Here is a 19,904-nt window from a genome sequence, read left to right on the forward strand (position 1 = left end):
GCCGCGCATGGCAGTGACGCTGGAGGAGAGAGAAGAGAGGTGAGTAGGAGTGTTTATTTTTTTATGTGCAGCGTGATGGGGATTAGGGGGACCATGCATACTAGGATAAGGCTGAGGGGGCCATACATACCAGGATAAGGATGAGGGGGGCATACATACCAGGATAAGGATGAGGGGGATCATACATACCAGGATAAGGATGAGGGGGATCATACATATCAGGATAAGGATGAGGGGGCCATACATACCAGGGTAAGGATGAGGGGGCCATACATACCAGGATAAGGATCAGGGGGCCATACATACCAGGATAAGGATGAGGGGGCCATACATACCAGGATAAGGATGAGGGGACCATACATACCAGGATAAGGATGAGGGGGATCATACATACCAGTATAAGGATGAGGGGGATCATACATACCAGTATAAGGATGAGGGGGGCATGCATATCAGGATAAGGATGAGGGGTGCCATGCATACCAGGATAAGGATGAGGGGGCCATGTATACCAGGATAAGGATAAGGGGTGCCATGCATACCGGGATAGGGATGAGGGGGGCCATGCATACCAGGATAGGGATGAGGGGTGCCATGCATACCAGGATAGGGATGAGGGGTGCCATGCATACTAGGATAAGGATGAGGGATGTCATGCATACCAGGATAAGGATGAGGGGTGCCATGCATATCCGGATGGAGGGGTGCCATGCATATCAGGATGGAGGGGTGCCATGCATACCAGGATAAGGATGAGGGGGCCATACATGCCAGGATTAGGATCAGGGGGCCATACATACCAGGATAAGGATGAGGGGGCCATACATACCAGGATAAGGATGAGGGGACCATACATACCAGGATAAGGATGAGGGCGATCATACATACCAGTATAAGGATGAGGGGGATCATACATACCAGTATAAGGATGAGGGGGGCATGCATATCAGGATAAGGATGAGGGGTGCCATGCATACCAGGATAAGGATGAGGGGGCCATGTATACCAGGATAAGGATGAGGGGTGCCATGCATACAAGGATAGGGATGAGGGGGGCCATGCATACCAGGATAGGGATGAGGGGTGCCATGCATTCCAGGATAGGGATGAGGGGTGCCATGCATACTAGGATAAGGATGAGGGATGTCATGCATACCAGGATAAGGATGAGGGGTGCCATGCATATCAGGATGGAGGGGTGCCATGCATACCAGGATGGGGAAGGGGGCCACGTATAATAGGAAGGGGGGCATATCCACCAGGATGGGGGATATTATCAGAATTGGGGGTCATTACCCCTATACCAGTGTCAGCAACAGACCCGCTCCCCCTTAACAGTGCATCGTGACCACATTTTTTGCTTAAATTTTTTTTTTATTTTCCTCCTCTAAAACCTAGGTGCGTCTTATGGTCCGGTGCGTCTTATAGTCCGAAAAATACGGTATGTGCTTCTGCAAATATAGCAAAATAAAAAAAATGTACCCTTGGTAATTAATAACTCTTAATGTAGAAATGCCTTTCATTCGCATTATTATAATTCTTTTTCTGCTATACATAATTGATACATTAATACATGCACTTTGCTTACTAGGTTTTGCAGTTGGGCTGTATTTCTCTTGATTACTCATTAATAAAAGAGACCTTAAAAGGTTTTGTTGGAAGTTGGAAGTCTCATTATGCAACTATTTTACATAAACGTGTAAAAGTAAGTGCACTTTCTCTTCTAATCTACTCTGTAGAATAGATTATTTTTACTAATATTAATGACATTGCAAACTTATTTTCCTTCCAGGAAGAACTTCTACATGTTGTACAATACCGAGAGGAAGCATGGCAGCAACTTGCAATGCCAGTAGAAAGCCTGGAACAATTGAACTCTATTTTAACACTTTTAGAAGAACTACAAAATATGGAAAATAAGATTGATGAGTTGTACCAACCTATAGAGAGCACATATGAACAACTAAGGTATATCTGTCAGGTCCATATCCTGTATATATTTAAATGATAAACATATAATCCTTTGTCAGCAGATAAGAGGGTTGTTCTCATCCAATTAAATGTCTTCCCTGGCTTCAGTTTGCTATAGAAAACAAACAAACTGCATTGTACAGTGGTGGCCAAAAGTATTGGCACCCCTGCAATTCTGTCAGATAATACTCAGTTTCTTCCTGATAATGATTGCAATCACAAATTCTTTGGTCTTATTATCTTCATTTAATTTGCTTGCAAGGAAAAAACACAAAAGAGAATGAAGCAAAAATCAAATCATTGATCATTTCACACAAAACTCCAAAAATGGGCCAGACAAAAGTATTGGCACCCTCAGCCTAATACTTGGTTGCACAACCTTTAGCCAAAATAACTGCGAACAACCGCTTCCGGTAACCATCAATGAGTTTCTTACAATGCTCTGCTGGAATTGTAGACCATTCTTCTTTGGCAAACTTCTCCAGGTCCCTGATATTTGAAGGGTGCCTTCTCCAAACTGCCATTTTGAGATCTCTCCACAGGTGTTCTATGGAATTCAGGTCTGGACTCATTGCTGGCCACCTTAGAAGTCTCCAGTGCTTTCTCTCAAACCATTTTATAGTGCTTTTGGAAGTGTGTTTTGGGTCATTGTCCTGCTGGAAGACCCATGACCTCTGAGGGAGACCCAGCTTTCTCACACTGGGCCCTACATTATGCTGCAAAATTTGTTGGTATTCTTCAGACTTCATAATGCCATGCACACGGTCAAGCAGTCCAGTGCCAGAGGCAGCAAAGCAACCCCAAAACATCAGGGAACCTCCGCCATGTTTGACTGTAGGGACCGTGTTCTTTTCTTTGAATGCCTCTTTTTTTTTCCTGTACACTCTATGTTGATGCTTTTTCCCAAAAAGCTCTACTTCTGTCTCATCTGACCAGAGAACATTCTTCCAAAACGTTTTAGGCTTTCTCAGGTAAGTTTTGGCAAACTCCAGCCTGGCTTTTTTATGTCTCGGGGTAAGAAGTGGGGTCTTCCTGGGTATCCTACCATACAGTCCCTTTTCATTCAGACGCTGACAGATAGTACGGGTTGACACTGTTGTACCCTCGGACTGCAGGGCAGCTTGAACTTGTTTGGATGTTAGTCGAGGTTCTTTATCAACCATCCGCACAATCTTGCGTTGAAATCTCTCGTCAATTTTTCTTTTCCGTCCACATCTAGGGAGGTTAGCCACAGTGCCATGGGCTTTAAACTTCTTGATGACACTGCGCACGGAAGACACAGGAACATTCAGGTCTTTGGAGATGGACTTGTAGCCTTGAGATTGCTCATGCTTCCTCACAATTTGGTTTCTCAAGTCCTCAGACAGTTCTTTGGTCTTCTTTCTTTTCTCCATGCTCAATGTGGTACACACAAGGACACAGGACAGAGGTTGAGTCAACTTTAATCCATGATAACTGGCTGCAAGTGTGATTTAGTTATTGCCAACACCTGTTAGGTGCCACAGGTAAGTTACAGGTGCTGTTAATTACACGAATTAGAGAAGCATCACAAGATTTTTCAAACAGTGCCAATACTTTTGTCCACCCCCTTTTTTAGGTTTGGTGTGGAATTGTATCCAATTTGGCTTTAGGACAATTCTTTTTGTGTTTTTTCATTGAAGACAAATTAAATGAAGATAATAATACAAAAGAATTTGTGATTGCAATCATTTTCAGGAAGAAACTGAGTATTATCTGACAGAATTGCAGGGGTGCCAATACTTTTGGCCACCACTGTACTCATTTTCCCTGGGTCCACCAGTGAGTTCCTGATGCTGTTCCTAGTGCCTGGTATTGGCAGTGGTGCTGATGTCACTTTGACAGCCTGGCAGCCAAACAGTGTGCTCTACGGCTCTAGCAGGATATTTGTTCCCTTTTGATCAGAAAGCTCCGTTCAGAGCCACTGAGTTCACTGATTGGCTGCTGCACCGTCGACGTGACATCAGAGTTGCGGTCAAAGCAAGACAACGGGAACAGTGGCAAAAGATCCTTCTAAATATATTAATCTAAATTGAATATTGATGTAAACGTAAAGAGACATATGGCACATTTTAATTTTCTAGCCTAAAATCAGATTTTTGTCTTTTCCAGTTGTGATGATTTTATAAATATACATAAAATGTAGACATAGGCCTAAGTGACATGCATGCACGTGTTGAACTTTTAATTTAAGGAGGTGTGATGAATCTAATTTTCTATTTAATTAACACTTTGAGGCACTAATTTCAATTTTTTTTTTATAAAAAAAATTAGTTTGATGCAAATTTGCATGAAGGTGTCTGCATGAATAAAATGCTGAGTGGCATTTTGACAATGTGCCAGGTGTGTACTTTCAGAAAATGTAAAGATATGGGGGTTTAATATCAAATTTATATTTTATAATTTAGATTATACTTGTGTGACGCTCCTCTCTCGTGGAAGCCCTTACCCTGGGAGATGGGGGACTCGGAGCCGGGTCCTATGTTGTCGATGGGGTGCAGCCGTGGCCTGGACCCGCTCCGTGCCCAGGGCCGTCACATTAAAAAGGATGGTACGGGCTTATCCGGGTTGAGTGGCTGATCTCGACTACGCCACCTGTGGCACCTGGTGAAGGCCACCAGCGCCGCTACAGTCCGCTGAGGCATGGTGTTATGGCAGCCGCAGTTGTTACTACTCCCCACAGGCGGAGCAGGACCTCAGGGCAGAGAGACAGGACGACGGGGGTAGTAGTCTAGGAGGCCTGGTGCTGCGTAGTGCGGTGTGATGCAGAATAAAGAGTCCGGAGGACATAGGGGTGAACTTCCAAGGCTTTATTCACGAAAGAGATGGCAGTAGGAAGGCGACTCCCTGCTCCTCGCGGAGTTCTGCGGTCACCAGAGACGAGGGTCCGACAACCTCCGAGTAAGTCCAGCGTTCAATCAGGACCCCGCACCAGAGTGTTCCTAGACTTCAGACCGGGTACTTTCCTGTCTGTGTGTGTGTAGATAGGCCGGGTCTCCCTCTGAACTTCTCTCAGAAACAGGGTACGGGTGGCAACTCTGCTCTTTCCATCACCCGGTGGGATCCTCAGGGCCTACCGGGCTTTCCCGACCAGGACGTAGAGTAGCAAGGTCAGGTGTCGGGGGCCGGTTCCCCTCTTGCAGCCGGAGTCCCTCTGAATATATCAGGTTGGCGAGGACAGGTGGCGTATACCGCTCCGTCTGCATCCTCCCTGGGATCCATTTGCGGTGGAGCTACACTCTTAAGCTCCGGGCCTTCTTGGTCATGGTCCTTGACCGGGCTGAGACATACATTATCTACAACCTGCCCCTCTACCCAAGGCAAAAGTACGAGGGCTGTGTCTCCATCCGCTGCAGGTCCATACAGGATCCACGTTCAGGGTGGGAGATTACAATAAAGGACAGTCATAGGACCATTGCTTAGGACGGACTGCCTAGACGACGACGACAACCAACGACCAAAAGACCAATGACCAAGAAGGCTGTGTATTAAATATCAAATATTAAGTGTCACAAAAATGTGAGTCCTCCACCCTCACCCACTAAATGGTTCACCTAGCTCTTGGTTCCCCAGTCTCCCTGTAACCAGGAGGGCAGCACCTAGTGCATTCTAGCCCCCCTCTGGTGGGAGAAGTGTGGTGTTGGATGTGGAGGTGGAGTCCTGACCATCACACTGTTCTTACCTCAGAGGAGGAACACTACACTCCATTAAAGAAGTGCAGCATTCCTGTGGCGGTCGAACCCTCAGGGGCGCCACACTTGATCGTGTCAAAAATGCAAAAATTGTCCTTGATACCAGAGGCACAAATTATCTAGAAAGGCAGTGATAGGATTAAATGTGTATATAGGCTGCCACTCCAGTCCTATGGTCATGATCAGCTTCATCCAGCAGTTGAAGATGGTGATTATGGTGTATTGTGGACATGCTCATGTTTTGTAGAGACAGAGGATGGACCATAATAATCATTTATTCGGGTGGGTTTTTTACATCTGTCAGAAGCCACAGACTCAAAAAGTCTTATAACTGGGTCCACTTGATTGCTTCTGTAACGCGGCACAGGGCAGTAGCCATGGGCGAAGTACTCATCTCTTGCTTCCCGGTACGTTACATGAAGGTGGGGATCCTGGCTGGGTGTGTGGACTTGTGCTGTAGGGGCGCTACACCCTTGCAAGCCGCATGTAACCAATGACGTTGGTTGGCTAGGAGCAGATGTTTCACAATTCAGTAAGGGAGACCACAAGTCAAATATAAACTTTTTATTCAACGATAACTTGGAGGGGATTATATATAGTAGATAGCGAGCGCACAAATTGATCAACGATTCCTTTACAATATGGAGCAGTTTCCACATACAATTTCACTTCCTTCCTTTTTACTCAATTGTTCTCTATCATTCCTTTCTACTTCACCACAGTGCCCAACCCAGTACTACAGACAGTCCAGTTAGCAGGAGTCCTATCTCCAACTCGCGGTTCCGCATCTTCTTTCCCCACTATGGAACTATATTGCCAGTATAGCCAGTACTTTTATTCTCTGTCTCTGATGCTCTGAAACTCCCGCCCTGGGCACTCTCTTCATCTCACCTACTCAGTCCCGACTAGGCCTGCTACATCTATGAGTTATAAACTCTGGGCTGTATTGCTAGGCGTCCTGACCCAGGACTCGTCTCTGATCAATCACTCTGTTGTTTCGGTCACTTCTTTCTCATTCTCTCCTCTAGGATCTCGCTATCTTTTGTCTCTGTCTCCTCTCTTGTTCACACCCACATCATGCGGCACTTCTCACACTCTGTGCCCTTTCTGACAGGAAACAGTCTCTGTCCCTTCAGTTTAGTCCCTCCCACTCTGGGCTAGTCCCAATCAGTAACTCTTACTTTCCCTACTGTCAAACAACACACATCATTAACACTGTTAACGTATAGCACAATTCACATTACACAATGTAACAATATACTTGTTCTTCAAGGGGGGACATTGGGCAATATGTCAATTTCCTTACATGTCCACAGAAGGGCTGTTGGCCGGAGGAGCGAACCTTAAGGTAAGAAGATTAGTCAGTCGGGATTAATACCAAGAAGTCACATCAGGGACAAAATCAGATGTCAAGCAGGTAGTCAAAATACAACAGGATTACAGCAAGATATACAAAATAGCACACATGAGCAAAGGATCAGAGTGACCAGGTCCAGCTGAACTGAATAGCTGGCAGTTAGGATAGGGGATATATGACCGTATTTTCTCTTATCTGGAAAAATCGGTCTGATTAGGCTAATTACATTCTGATCACACTCTGATCAGAGTATGATCAGAGTGTGATCATAGTGTGATCCAATTTTCTCAGATGTGGAGAAGATGGGAATAAAATTCTCCATCTTCTCCATTCTGTCAGTCCGTGAAAATCAGAAAGCACTCGGATGTCATCCGAATTATGTCCAATTTTTTAGACAGAGCCATTAACTTGCATGGTCGAGTGCAATCCGACTTAGAGATTCAAATCGTGCATGCTACGTTCTTTTCCCCAGATGGACTCAGTCCTAGGAAAAGGATCGGACATGTGCATAGCCTCATAGAGTAACATTGGTCCGAGTGCGATTCGAGACAGAAAATAGGGTCGTCTGCACAATCCCTTAGAAATGTCTCCCAGCAGAGAGCTAATTACATGCCAGCTCACCTCAGCAAAACATAGGTAGACAGGAAAGGGACAACTAGTCTAAGTAATCTACAAGCTAAACTCCTACATGCTGACGGAGTCCAACAGTAACCGTAGTATTAGTGCAGCGCCGCCTAGTGACAAGGGCAGAGGATGCAGCAGTATGGCTGACAGCTGGTTACTGTCACCACAAGTGATTTATAAAACGCCTTCTACTGAAAATATGGTCAACTGAGCTTTTCTAAATTTGGAGTTATATCTGATGTGTACGTCATTACTAATCTCAACAGATTACTCAAAAGATTAAGCTGCTTAACTCTGTTACTAGTGAAATAATGTTGTTGTCATATGTTGTCTTTCACTGGACATTCCCTTGGATTATTATAAAAGCATAGATTCACTTATCAATAAATTGTCTCATTTTCTTATATATTTAATGGCCCTGTATATCTGTAAAGTAATTAGTCCTGTGATATAAATGTCTCCTGGTTCTTTACTTCTAAAAGCATAATTGCAATGTGATCATTTTTTATTAGTGCATTTCTCCATGAGTGCATAAGGAGCCTTCTAGGCTTTCATCTGGACATCACTTAGCCTACAGATATGTATTGACTTCACAGAGTAACCATATAGTATAGTGTTTCCAGGATACTATCAATATTGCTTATTGATTTCTGACTCATTCTGAAACAAGTTTGTGTGGGCTTCTTTAAAGGTGAGCAGGCACACAATGTGCTATTTTTGAGTTACCATTTACCTAAAGTTCTTTTTGTATAGATTAATATACATTGAACAGCTGCAAATTTGTGCACTTAACTATCTTTTTCTACTGGTTATGGTGAGATTTTGTAGCCCTTTAAAGGGGTTTTCCCACAAACAAAAGCGAATTTTAATCAATAGATCTTGGAATAATGATAATAACTTCCACAATTGGATGTGTTTAAATAAAATGTTCCTGTGCTGAGATAATCTTATAAATGTGCCCCGGCTGTGTACCATGTAATGGCTGTGTCTGACAGTGCAGGAACAAGGTCTTATCATACCACATCTCCTGGGCAGGGGAGGAAGCACAAGAGTATACAGCCAGGTCAGCAGGGGATTAGTGATGAGCGAGCACTAAAATGCTCGGGTGCTCGAAGCTCAGGTCGAGCACATTGGAATACTCGGGTGTTCGACCCGAGCAACGAGCCCAATGTAAGTCTATGGGAAACTTGAGCATTTTTCTGGCGGTCTCCCCCCGGCGGTCTGCAGAAGGTCAAAAATTGCCCAAATCGATGGGAACAGTGCTCAATTAAACGTCAGGCAGAATATATAGGCAGACAGGCAGGCAGGGTATATAGGAGGGTGCATGAAAAACATAGCAGGGCACTTGGAACACACTAGTGCCCTCCGATTTTCATGCACCCGTCTCTTTAAAAAAGCCGGCCAGCAATTCATCAGCGGCATTCACCGGTACCCGACAATTTAGAACAGAAAGAATAGAGCTTCACACATAGATTAGATAGATAGAAACATGTCAGTCACATATATATGAAGAACAGTGACAGTGTTGCTTACTGTACTTGTCATTTAGTGTTAAAGGATTTATTTAAAAAAATAATAGTGTTTTCATGCACCGTCTCTTTAAAAAAGCCGGCCGGCAATTCAGCAGCGGTACCCGACAATTTAGAATAGAAACAATAGAGCATCACACATAGATTAGCTAGATAGAAAAATGTCAGTCACATATATAATAAGTACAGTGACAGTGTTGGTTACTGTACTTGTCATTTAGTGTTAAAATAAAGGATTTATATCCCCTGCTGTAATGTCTTGTATATTCTCTTTTGCTTCCTCTCCAGCCCAGGAGATGTGGTATGGTCAGACCATGTTCCTGTACGGTCAGACACAGCCATTACACAGAACACAGCAGGGGCACATTTATAACATGAACATTTTATTTAATTGTGGAAAATATATTGAATAAAATGAACTTTTGTTCATGGGAAAACCCCCTTAAGGGTATGTGCACACGATGCAGAAATGAAGCAGAAAATTTCTGCATCATTTCTGCATCTCCCTGGCAGAAAAAACGCATGCAGATTGTGCATGCGTTTTTCCTGCAGAATACATGCGGATCCACATGCAGATTCACATGCGTTTCCGCATGCAGATTGACAAGCGCTTTCCAGGCGATGTTAGCATCACCTGGAAAGTGCTTGATAACTAGGTCACACTATATAAATCCATGCAAACAGCATGGATTTATATAGTGTGACCCGAGAGAGTGTATATACTTACCTCCGATGGCCCGCGCTGTCCTGCTCAATCTGTTCTCCCTCGCCGGCAACTTTGAATTGAAAGACCTGCCGACGTCAGCGTCACGTGACCCGTCACATGACTCTGACGTCACCGCAGGTCCTACAACTCACTGCAAGTGCCGGGAACCAAGCGGGAGCGCTGCGCGGGCCGACAGATGGTAAGAATACATTTATTTTTTATTTTTTTCTTGTTTTTACAGCTTTTTTAATGGTACCTGGGTGTGGATGAGACTCTCCTCTCCTCCACACCCGGGTACCATCCGCACATTAGAACGCACCAATTACGCAAGTACAAATGCTGTCTTGCGGAATTGGCGCGTTCTAATGCAAGTCAATGGCGGCGAAATCGCCGCGTTTCCGCAAAATTAATTGACATGCTGCGGATTTTTGACCGCAGCGTTAACGCTGCGGAAAAATCCGCATCATGGGCACAGCACATGCGGATTTCCATTGGGGAACATTGCTTCCCTTCTACCATGCGTTTTTCATGCGTTTCCGCGGCGTTTACGCAACTGCAAAAACGCCGCGGAAACGCATGAAATACGCATCGTGTGAACACAGCCTTAGTCCTTTTTTTGTATTCTGTGTAGTAACATTGAAACAGTTGATAAGGCAGAAGGAATGTGAGAGGTGGTCTGGCAAGACAAATAACATTACTTAAACCAGGACTGAATGTCTATGTCAATGCTTTAATGGCTTGACCCAGTATTCATCTTCTCTCTAATGACAGGCTATTGTACTACAGTCTCAGTTAGGGAATAATTGGCTGCGCTGTCCATAAACATGGACAAACATCAATAACTTACCCATCCTCTACAATCATCACTTCATCTAAAATACCTTCAGATAGAGCAAGCTGGAGAAGCTTTAAAAATATAAATCTACATAAAATATGTGAAGCCAGGTATCTGCGATCACCTCTCAAACTGATATTTTTAGCAAGCAAAAAATGATATTTTGTTACAAAAAAAATTGCATGACGTTTATCGGTCCATTAAAACTTGTCGAAAGTCATTTCTGATGTGACCTACTTTTTGTAATTGTATTTAGTTCTGAAGTGCTTGACGTGGTAAATGAAAAATATATTCTAACAAAACGCACAACTGTGATTACAGGTCTTATCAGCTGCGCATCCCAAGGGGAGAAGTGAATGATGTAGCAAACTTGAGGAATAAATGGGCTGATTTGATGGATCTTACCCATGTTGTGAGTTTTAATCTGTGATTTTTTTCTCAAATGTCCTATTCAGATACTTAAAACAGCTCAATGAGCTTCTGTAAAAAGGATGTGTGTATATTAACAGAACATGTCTGCTTTCTTCCAGAAACAGTGCCACTCTCGCACAATGCAATGTGGTCTCTGGAAGAAATCAACCACACTTATACAGTTTAGCAAACCTTGTCACCAAGTTGTTGCTGCACTAACTGAGAACACCATGATGTAGGGGCAGAGACCCTTCAATGTATCACTGCTTACAGAAGTTTTGATAAAATCACAACTTTATCTGCTGCAGACCTGCCAGTTCTCTGAATGCTGAGCTCTGTATAACCCCACCAACACCATTGATTGACAGCTTTCTGTGTACACTGTGCATATGCAGAAAGCTGCCGATAAGTGATGGGGGCGGGGTTATACAGAGGTCATGGATATGGAGGGCTACATGACAGCAGTTCTTAATCTCTTGCTGATAAAAGTGATTTTTCTCAAAACTACAGCAAGCAGCCTAGTATGTGATACATTGCTGGAATCAAGGTCTCTATCTATCCACTATGCTACTCTCAGATTAGGTGACAAAAACCTGCTATCAGATTCCCCTTAAATTTCACTGCTTAAGATGGAATATCTTGTTGGGACTCTTATAATAGAGGTTGTCTACTACTTTAGTATTGATGACCTATCCTTAGGACAGGTCATCAATGTCTGATCGGTCAGGGTCCGACATCCGACACCCCCACCGATCAGCTGTTATCCATGGTGGCGGCACCACCAATAACAGCTGATCGGTGGGGGTGCCGGATGTAGGACCCTGACCGGTCAGACATTGATGACCTGTCCTAAGGCCGGCGGCTAGAAGTGCTCACTTGTGGAGCTGCTCCGTCTTCTGATAGTGGCCAAGGCAGTGTACTGCACATCCGCTTCCCATTCAAATCAAAAGGCAGTGCATGTGTAGTACCCAGTGGCGGCCACTATCAGAAGACGGCCAGCTCTGCAAGTGAGAACATCTGGCCGGTGGTCGCCCCCGCCGACACCAAGAACAGCTGATCGGCGTTGGTGCCAGGTGTCGGACCCCGGGCCGATCAGACATTGATGACCTATTCTAAGGATAGGCCATCAATACTTAAGTAGTGGACAACCTCTTTACTATATTTAGCAATGGGAAGTCCTTAGGTGATCTGACTCATAATTTCCTAAGCATAAACATAAATAATATGAGTAAAATGGGTAAAATAGCAACCTTATAAAGGTTGTCCGGTCTTCTCAGAAAAGTTTAGGCTTAAAGGCTAAATCCATACAATGCAGATTATTTTCACCACTAATTTTAAAGCAATGGACCTGGAATGAAATCTGCATATGCTTCCCATAGATTTTGATGAAGATTTCACTCTAGGATTTGCAGAACTTGACAAAAATGCATCATAATTAATAGGTTGAAGATTAGTTTACCCTTAAATTCACTCAGATGTTTTTTCTCCTACACATAGATGGGTCTTTTAATATTTGTACTGTAAATGGCTGTGGATTTTCATTGTGGAGTTCATCTTTTCTGGCATAAAGTAAAGCTGCATGTAGACAGGTCAATCCATGGTTGTTACACAGCTGCCAGTCAACTACATAGAAGCCGATCAGCGGTTGTTTAATAGCATGTTTAGACTGACTGATCTCGCTTTCAGGGCACAGTCAGACGGCCGTATCACTCGTTTGAGGATCGCATCGCAATCTTTGGACTGGCCGTCGGCTTTCCTGACCCAAGCGTGACAGCATGTATTTCTATCCAGCTGCCATGCTCAGGTCAGGAGAGTTGATGGCCAGTCCAAAGATTGCGATGCGACCCTGCGCAAGTGATACACCCTCAATGTGCACAGAGCGATCATTAAAACGATTGTTCTGAGTGCATGGAGTGTCATTGTTCTGAGGGGTACGTGTGCTGATTAAACAGGACATGTGCGGCTGAGAATATTGATTTTTAAGCACGTTTCCTGGAAACACTCATTCCCCAATAATTGGTCAGTCTAAATGTATCCTACTGTGAACTCTGACTAGAAAGTATAAAGATGCATCAGATTTATCAAACAGCATGGACTACTACTATAAATCTGGCACATTTTAAGACTATCTAGTATAAGATTGCGCTAAGAATGGGAAATTATTGATAAATATGCCCTGATGTTTTTACTTTTTTATTCAGGCTTTAATAGATACTTACTATGAGAGTCCAAATCTAAGTTATACTTAAATGAATGGATAAAGTTCACCCAGATTAACAGGTTAATGTGAGAAAAAATAATTTATTTTTTTTTTGTAGGTAAAGGACAATTTATTGAAAGAGAAACAGGACATTTTTAAGCAAGAACTCGACAAACAAGTTAAAGTAAGAGTGCATGCCTTAAAGCTTCCATAATATTATGCTCTAATCTCTTCTGTCTTCTGTGCGTAGGAACCACAGAAATATTATTACATCAGCAGTTCTATGAAGAGTTGTGCATTACACAATTCTATCCCTGTTTACTGAATTTCATATTTTTTTACCATTCAGCAGACACATAGACACTGTACACAGGATAATATTTCCCAAAAATAATAAAAGAACATCAGAGCAACCGGAAATAGAAGAAACACTACAGATTATTTAGGTCTTGTGTGACAAGTGTTTGACTTACAGTTAAAAGAAACCTGGCATGTCCAAAAACTCTATTTATCTGCAAATATAGGGTTAATCTGCAGATAAATAGCATTAAAATCCTGTTAGGCTGCTTTACTGGAGGGAGGAAATTAACTTATATTCTCCCTGCAGCCGCTTGTCTACCACGTGCTATTCATAATACTGGTCTTATGTAGGAGGGACAGCGATGCCCAACTTAAGGACTTGTAATGTTGCCTATCTAGCAAGGTTGCCATTGAGTGGATTTTTGGTAATAACAAGTTTGTGAACTCTGACATGGAGGGACTTGCCCAAATACATTAGAGATCATTTTTTGCCAACACCTCTGAGAGTAGGCAGAGACTCTGGTTATATTGATTTGTGACTTACTGGGTTACTTGCTGTTGTTTTGATAACACTGTTTTAACAGAAAGGAGATTGTTACTAAGGACTACCAAATCTGCAGCTAAGTAGTCTTCTATGACTATGAGCTATGTGCACCACCCACCCCCACCTCTCATTGGCAATGGACTGCCTATGCACAGTGTACATGGAAAGCTGCCATTCAGTGGTGTGGGCGGGGTTATACAGAGCTCAGCATTCAGAGGACTGGTAGATCTGTAGCAAATAAAACTGTGATTTTATCAAAACTGCAGCAAGCGGCCCAGTAAGCAATGAATCGTCGGAATTTGCTCAGCCCTGGTGACAGATTCCCTGTAAGTATATTTCTACATGAGACAGGAGGAAGAGCTCCATTAGGAAAGCAATTAATAGTGTTAAGAGACACTAAGGGAGAATAGAAGAATATTTAGAAAGAGAGTTTTTATTTTCCAATAATATATCTGAATGTCTGATGAAGGAGGACTATTTACAGTTAAAGATTTGTAAAAGAAGCACAGATTCAACAAAGTACTGGGAAACATGAGGTTTAAGAAAAATATACTAGACCTTCCTAATTAAAAAAAAACCTTAAAACTTTATTTGAGTGAGCCATACATTTAAATCCAGAAAATGGACAATATGCACTACTTACAACATACAGAAAACTAAAGAAAGAATAATACTTAATAAGATTTATGGGGAATACACAGCATTTGGGAACAGAGGCACGGAAAACGGATACTGGGAGCCTGTGCTAGCATTTCTTCTGCGGTGTTGCTATCAGTGTGTCAAGAGTGGGAGAAGAGGGTTGCATTGACAATCCAACACAATGGGCAGCACTTTGAACACATTTTATAAGTGGTCATAAACTTGTAAAAAAACTCATGAAAGAATACAGTTACGTTAAAACCAAGCACACCATTGTTTTTCTTATGAAGTTCTCAATAAGTTTGATGTGTCACATGTCCCTCTTCCCATTGAAAAAAATTAAGTTGGATCTAAAATGGCCGACTTCAAAATGGCCGCCATGGTCACCACCCATCTGGAAAAGTTTTCCCCTTCCCATATACTAATGTGCCACAAACAGGAAGCTGATATCACCAACCATTCCCATTTAATTTAGGTGTATCCACATAAATGGCCCACCTTGTATATACCAGGATGGAGGGCATATATATATACTAGGATGGGGCTAGTATGAGGGACATACAAGTGCATCTCACTAAATCAGAATATTATCAAAAGGTTAATTTATTTCAGTTCTTCAATGCAAAAAGTGAAATATATATTATATAGAGTCATTACAAACAGAGTGCTCTATTTCAAGTATTTAATTCTGTTAATATTGATGATTAGGCTTAAAGCCAATGAAAACACAAAAGTCAGTATCTCAGTAAATTAGAATAATTAACAAAAAACACCTGCAAAGGCTTCCTAAGCATTTAAAAAGGTCCCTTAGTCTGTTTCAGTAGGCTCCACAATCATGGGGAAGACTGCTGACTTGACAGATGTCCAGAAGGCAGTCATTGACATACTCCACAAGGTCCCAGAGTTCCAATTTTCATTTGGAAATCAAGGTCCCAGAGTCTGGAGGAAGAGTGGAGAGACGCACAATCCAAGCTGCTTGAGGTCTACTGTGAAGTTTCCACAATCAGTGATGGTTTGGAGAGCCATGCCATCTGCTGGTGTAGGTCCAATGGGTTTTGTCAAGACCAAAGTCAGCGCAGCTGTCTACCAGGAAATTTTAGAGCACTTCATGCTTCCCTCTGCCGTTAAGCTTTTTGGAGATGGAAATTTCATTCTCCAGCAGGACTTGACACCTGTCTACACTGCCAAAAGTACCAATACCTGGTTTAAAACCAACTGTATCACTGTGACTGATTGGCCAGCAAACTCGCCTGACCTTAATCCCATAGAAAATCTATGGTGTATTGTCAAGAGGAAGATGAGAGACACCAGACCCAACAATGCAGACGAGCTGAAGGCTGCTATCAAAGCAACCTGGGCTTCCATAACACCTCAGCAGTGCCACAGGCTGATCTCCTCCATGCCACGCCACATTGATGCAGTAATTGATGCAAAAGGAGCCCCGACCAAGTATTAAGTGCATTTACTGAACACACATTTCAGTAGGCCAACATTTTGGATTTTAAAAACATTTTTCAAGCTGTTGTTCTAAAGTATTCTAATTTACTGAGAAAATGACTTTTGTGTTTTCATTGGCTGTACGCCATAATCATCAACATTAACAGAAATAAACACTTGAAATAGATCACTCTGTTTAATATGACTCTATATAATATATGAGTTTCACTTTTTGTATTGAAGAACTGAAATAAATTAACTTTTTGATGATATTCTAATTTAGTGAGATGCACCTGTATATACCAGGATGGAGGACATTGTATACATATATATATATATATATATATATATATATATATATATACATATATATATACTGTATATATATACACAGTACAGACCAAAAGTTTGGACACAGCTTCTCATTTAAAGATTTTTCTGTATTTTCATGACTTTGAAAATTGTACATTCACACTGAAGGCATCAAAACTATGAATTAACACATGTGGAATGATATACTTAACAAAAAAGTGTGAAACAACTGAAAATATGTCTTATATTCTAGGTTCTTCAAAGTAGCCACCTTTTGCTTTGATGACTGCTTTGCATACTCTTGGCATTCTCTTGATGAGCTTCAAGAGGTAGTCACCGGAAATGGTTTTCACTTCACAGGTGTGCCTTGTAAGGTTTAATTATTGGGATTTCTTGCCTTATAAATGGGGTTGGGATCATCAGTTGTGTTGTGCAGAAGTCAGGTGGATACACAGCTGATAGTCCTACTGAATAGACTGTTAGAATTTGCATTATGGGAAGAAAAAAGCAGCTAAGTAAAGAAAAACGAGTGGCCATCATTACTTTAAGAAATGAAGGTCAGTCAGTCTGAAAAATTGGGCAAACTTTGAAGGTGTCCCCAAGTGCAGTTGCAAAAACCATCAAGAGCTACAAAGAAACTAGCTCACATGAGGACCGCCCCAGGAAAGGAAGACCAAGAGTCACCTCTGCTTCTGAGGATAAGTTTATCCGAGTCACCAGCCTCAGAAATCGCAGGTTAACAGCAGCTCAGATTGGAGACCAGGTCAATGCCACACAGAGTTCTAGCAGCAGACACATCTCTACAACAACAGTTAAGAGGAGACTTTGTGCAGCAGGCCTTCATGGTAAAATAGCTGCTGGGAAATCACTGCTAAGGACAGGAAACAAGCAGAAGAGACTTGTTTGGGCTAAGGAACACAAGGAATGGACATTAGACCAGTGGAAATCTGTGCTTTGGTCTGATGAGTCCAAATTTGAGATCTTTGGTTCCAACCACCGTGTCTTTGTGTGACGCAGAAAAGGTGAACGGATGGACTCTACATGCCTGGTTACCACCATGAAGCATGGAGGAGGAGGTGTGATGGTGTGGGGGTGCTTTGCTGGTGACACTGTTGGGGATTTATTCAAAATTGAAGGCATACTGAACCAGCATGGCTACCACAGCATCTTGCAGCGGCATGCTATTCCATCCGGTTTGCGTTTAGTTGGACCATCATTTATGTTTCAACAGGACAATGACCCCAAACACACCTCCAGGCTGTGTAAGGGCTATTTGACCAAGAAGGAGAGTGATGGGGTGCTACGCCAGATGACCTGGCCTCCACAGTCACCAGACCTGAACCCAATCGAGATGGTTTGGGGTGAGCTGGACAGCAGAGTGAAGGCAAAAGGGCCAACAAGTGCTAAGCATCTCTGGGAACTCCTTCAAGATTGTTGGAAGACCATTTCTGGTGACTACCTCTTGAAGCTCATCAAGAGAATGCCAAGAGTGTGCAAAGCAGTCATCAAAGCAAAAGGTGGCTACTTTGAAGAACCTAGAATATAAGACATATTTTCAGTTGTTTCACACTTTTTTTGTTAAGTATATAATTCCACATGTGTTAATTCATAGTTTTGATACCTTCAGTGTGAATGCACAATTTTCAAAATCATGAAAATACAGAAAAATCTTTAAATGAGAAGGTGTGTCCAAACTTTTGGTCTGTACTGTACTTAACAAAAAAGTGTGAAACAACTGAAAATATGTCTTATATTCTAGGTTCTTCAAAGTAGCCACCTTTTGCTTTGATGACTGCTTTGCACACTGTTGGCATTCTCTACATGAGCTTCAAGTGGTAGTCACCAGAAATGGTTTTCACTTCACAGGTGTGCCCTGTCAGATTTAATAAGTGGGATTTCTTGCCTTATAAATGGGGTTGGGACCATCAGTTGTGTTGTGCAGAAGTCTGGTGGATACACAGCTGATAGTCCTACTGAATAGACTGTTAGAATTTGTATTATGGCAAGAAAAAAGCAGATAAGTAAAGAAAAACGAGTGTCCATCATTACTTTAAGAAATGAAGGTCAGTCAGTCCGAAAAATTGGGAACACTTTGAAAGTGTCCCTAAGTGCAGTTGCAAAAACCATCAAGCGCTACGAAGAAACTGGCTCACATGAGGCCCGCCCCAGGAAAGGAAGACCAAGAGTCACCTCTGCTTCTGAGGATAAGTTTATCAGAGTCACCAGCCTCAGAAATTGCAGGTTAACAGCAGCTCAGATTAGAGACCAGGTCAAAGCCACACAGAATTCTAGCAGCAGACACATCTCTTCAACAACTGTTAAGAGGAGACTTTGTGCAGCAGGCCTTAATGGTAAAATAGCTGCTAGGAAACCACTGCTAAGGACAGGAAACAAGCAGAAGAGACTTGTTTGGGCTAAAGAACACAAGGAATGGACATTAGACCAGTGGAAATCTGTGCTTTGGTCTGATGATTCCAAATTTGAGATCTTTGGTTCCAACCACCGTGTCTTTGTGCGACGCAGAAAAGATGAACGGATGGACTCTACATGCCTGGTTCCCACCGTGAAGCATGGAGGAGGAGGTGTGATGGTGTGGGGGTGCTTTGCTGGTGACACTGTTGGGGATTTATTCAAAATTGAAGGCATACTGAACCAGCATGGCTACCACAGCATCTTGCAGCGGCATGCTATTCCATCCGGTTTGCGTTTAGTTTCACCATCATTTATTTTTCAACAGGGCAATGACCCCAAACACGCCTCCAGGCTGTGTAATGGCTATTTGACCAAGAAGGAGAGTGATGGGGTGCTACGCCAGATGACCTGGCCTCCACAGTCACCAGACCTGAACCCAATCAAGATGGTTTGGGGTGAGCTGGACCGCAGAGTGAAGGCAAAAGGGCCAAGAAGTGCTAAGCATCTCTGGGAACTCCTTCAAGATTGTTGGAAGACCATTTCCGGTGACTACCTCTTGAAGCTCATCAAGAGAATGCCAAGAGTGTGCAAAGCAGTCATCAAAGCAAAAGGTGGCTCCTTTGAAGAACCTAGAATATAAGACATATTTTCAGTTGTTTCACACTTTTTTGTTAAGTATATAATTCCACAGGTGTTAATTCATAGTTTTGATGCCTTCAGTGTGAATGTACAATTTTCACAGTCATGAAAATACAGAAAAATCTTTAAATGAGAAGGTGTGTCCAAACTTTTGGTCTGTACTGTATATATACACACATCAGGATGGGGTGGGCCCTGGTCCAAATCTTGCACTAGGGCCATCAGACTCTAGTTATGCCTATGACATTAGGGCAACCACCACAGGAGGCAAATGCATT

The 19,904-nt window shown here is 42.7% G+C and overlaps 1 protein-coding gene across 1 annotated transcript in view; it reads left to right on the forward strand.

The window, feature by feature from the left end:
- LOC141259500 (dynein axonemal heavy chain 5-like) overlaps positions 1-19,904 on the forward strand; it is a 482,742-nt gene that overhangs the window by 138,098 nt on the left and 324,740 nt on the right. Inside the window, exons 26-29 of the mRNA XM_073675609.1 lie at positions 1,592-1,705; positions 1,793-1,968; positions 11,054-11,144; positions 13,462-13,527. Coding sequence (XP_073531710.1) covers positions 1,592-1,705; positions 1,793-1,968; positions 11,054-11,144; positions 13,462-13,527 — 447 coding nt within the window. The remainder of the gene's footprint in view (positions 1-1,591; positions 1,706-1,792; positions 1,969-11,053; positions 11,145-13,461; positions 13,528-19,904) is intronic.

This window comes from Phyllobates terribilis, unplaced genomic scaffold (genome assembly GCF_046119375.1).
Source record: "Phyllobates terribilis strain yellow unplaced genomic scaffold, ASM4611937v1 Scaffold_3__8_contigs__length_932513732, whole genome shotgun sequence".
NCBI classification, from domain to species: Eukaryota; Metazoa; Chordata; class Amphibia; order Anura; family Dendrobatidae; genus Phyllobates; species Phyllobates terribilis.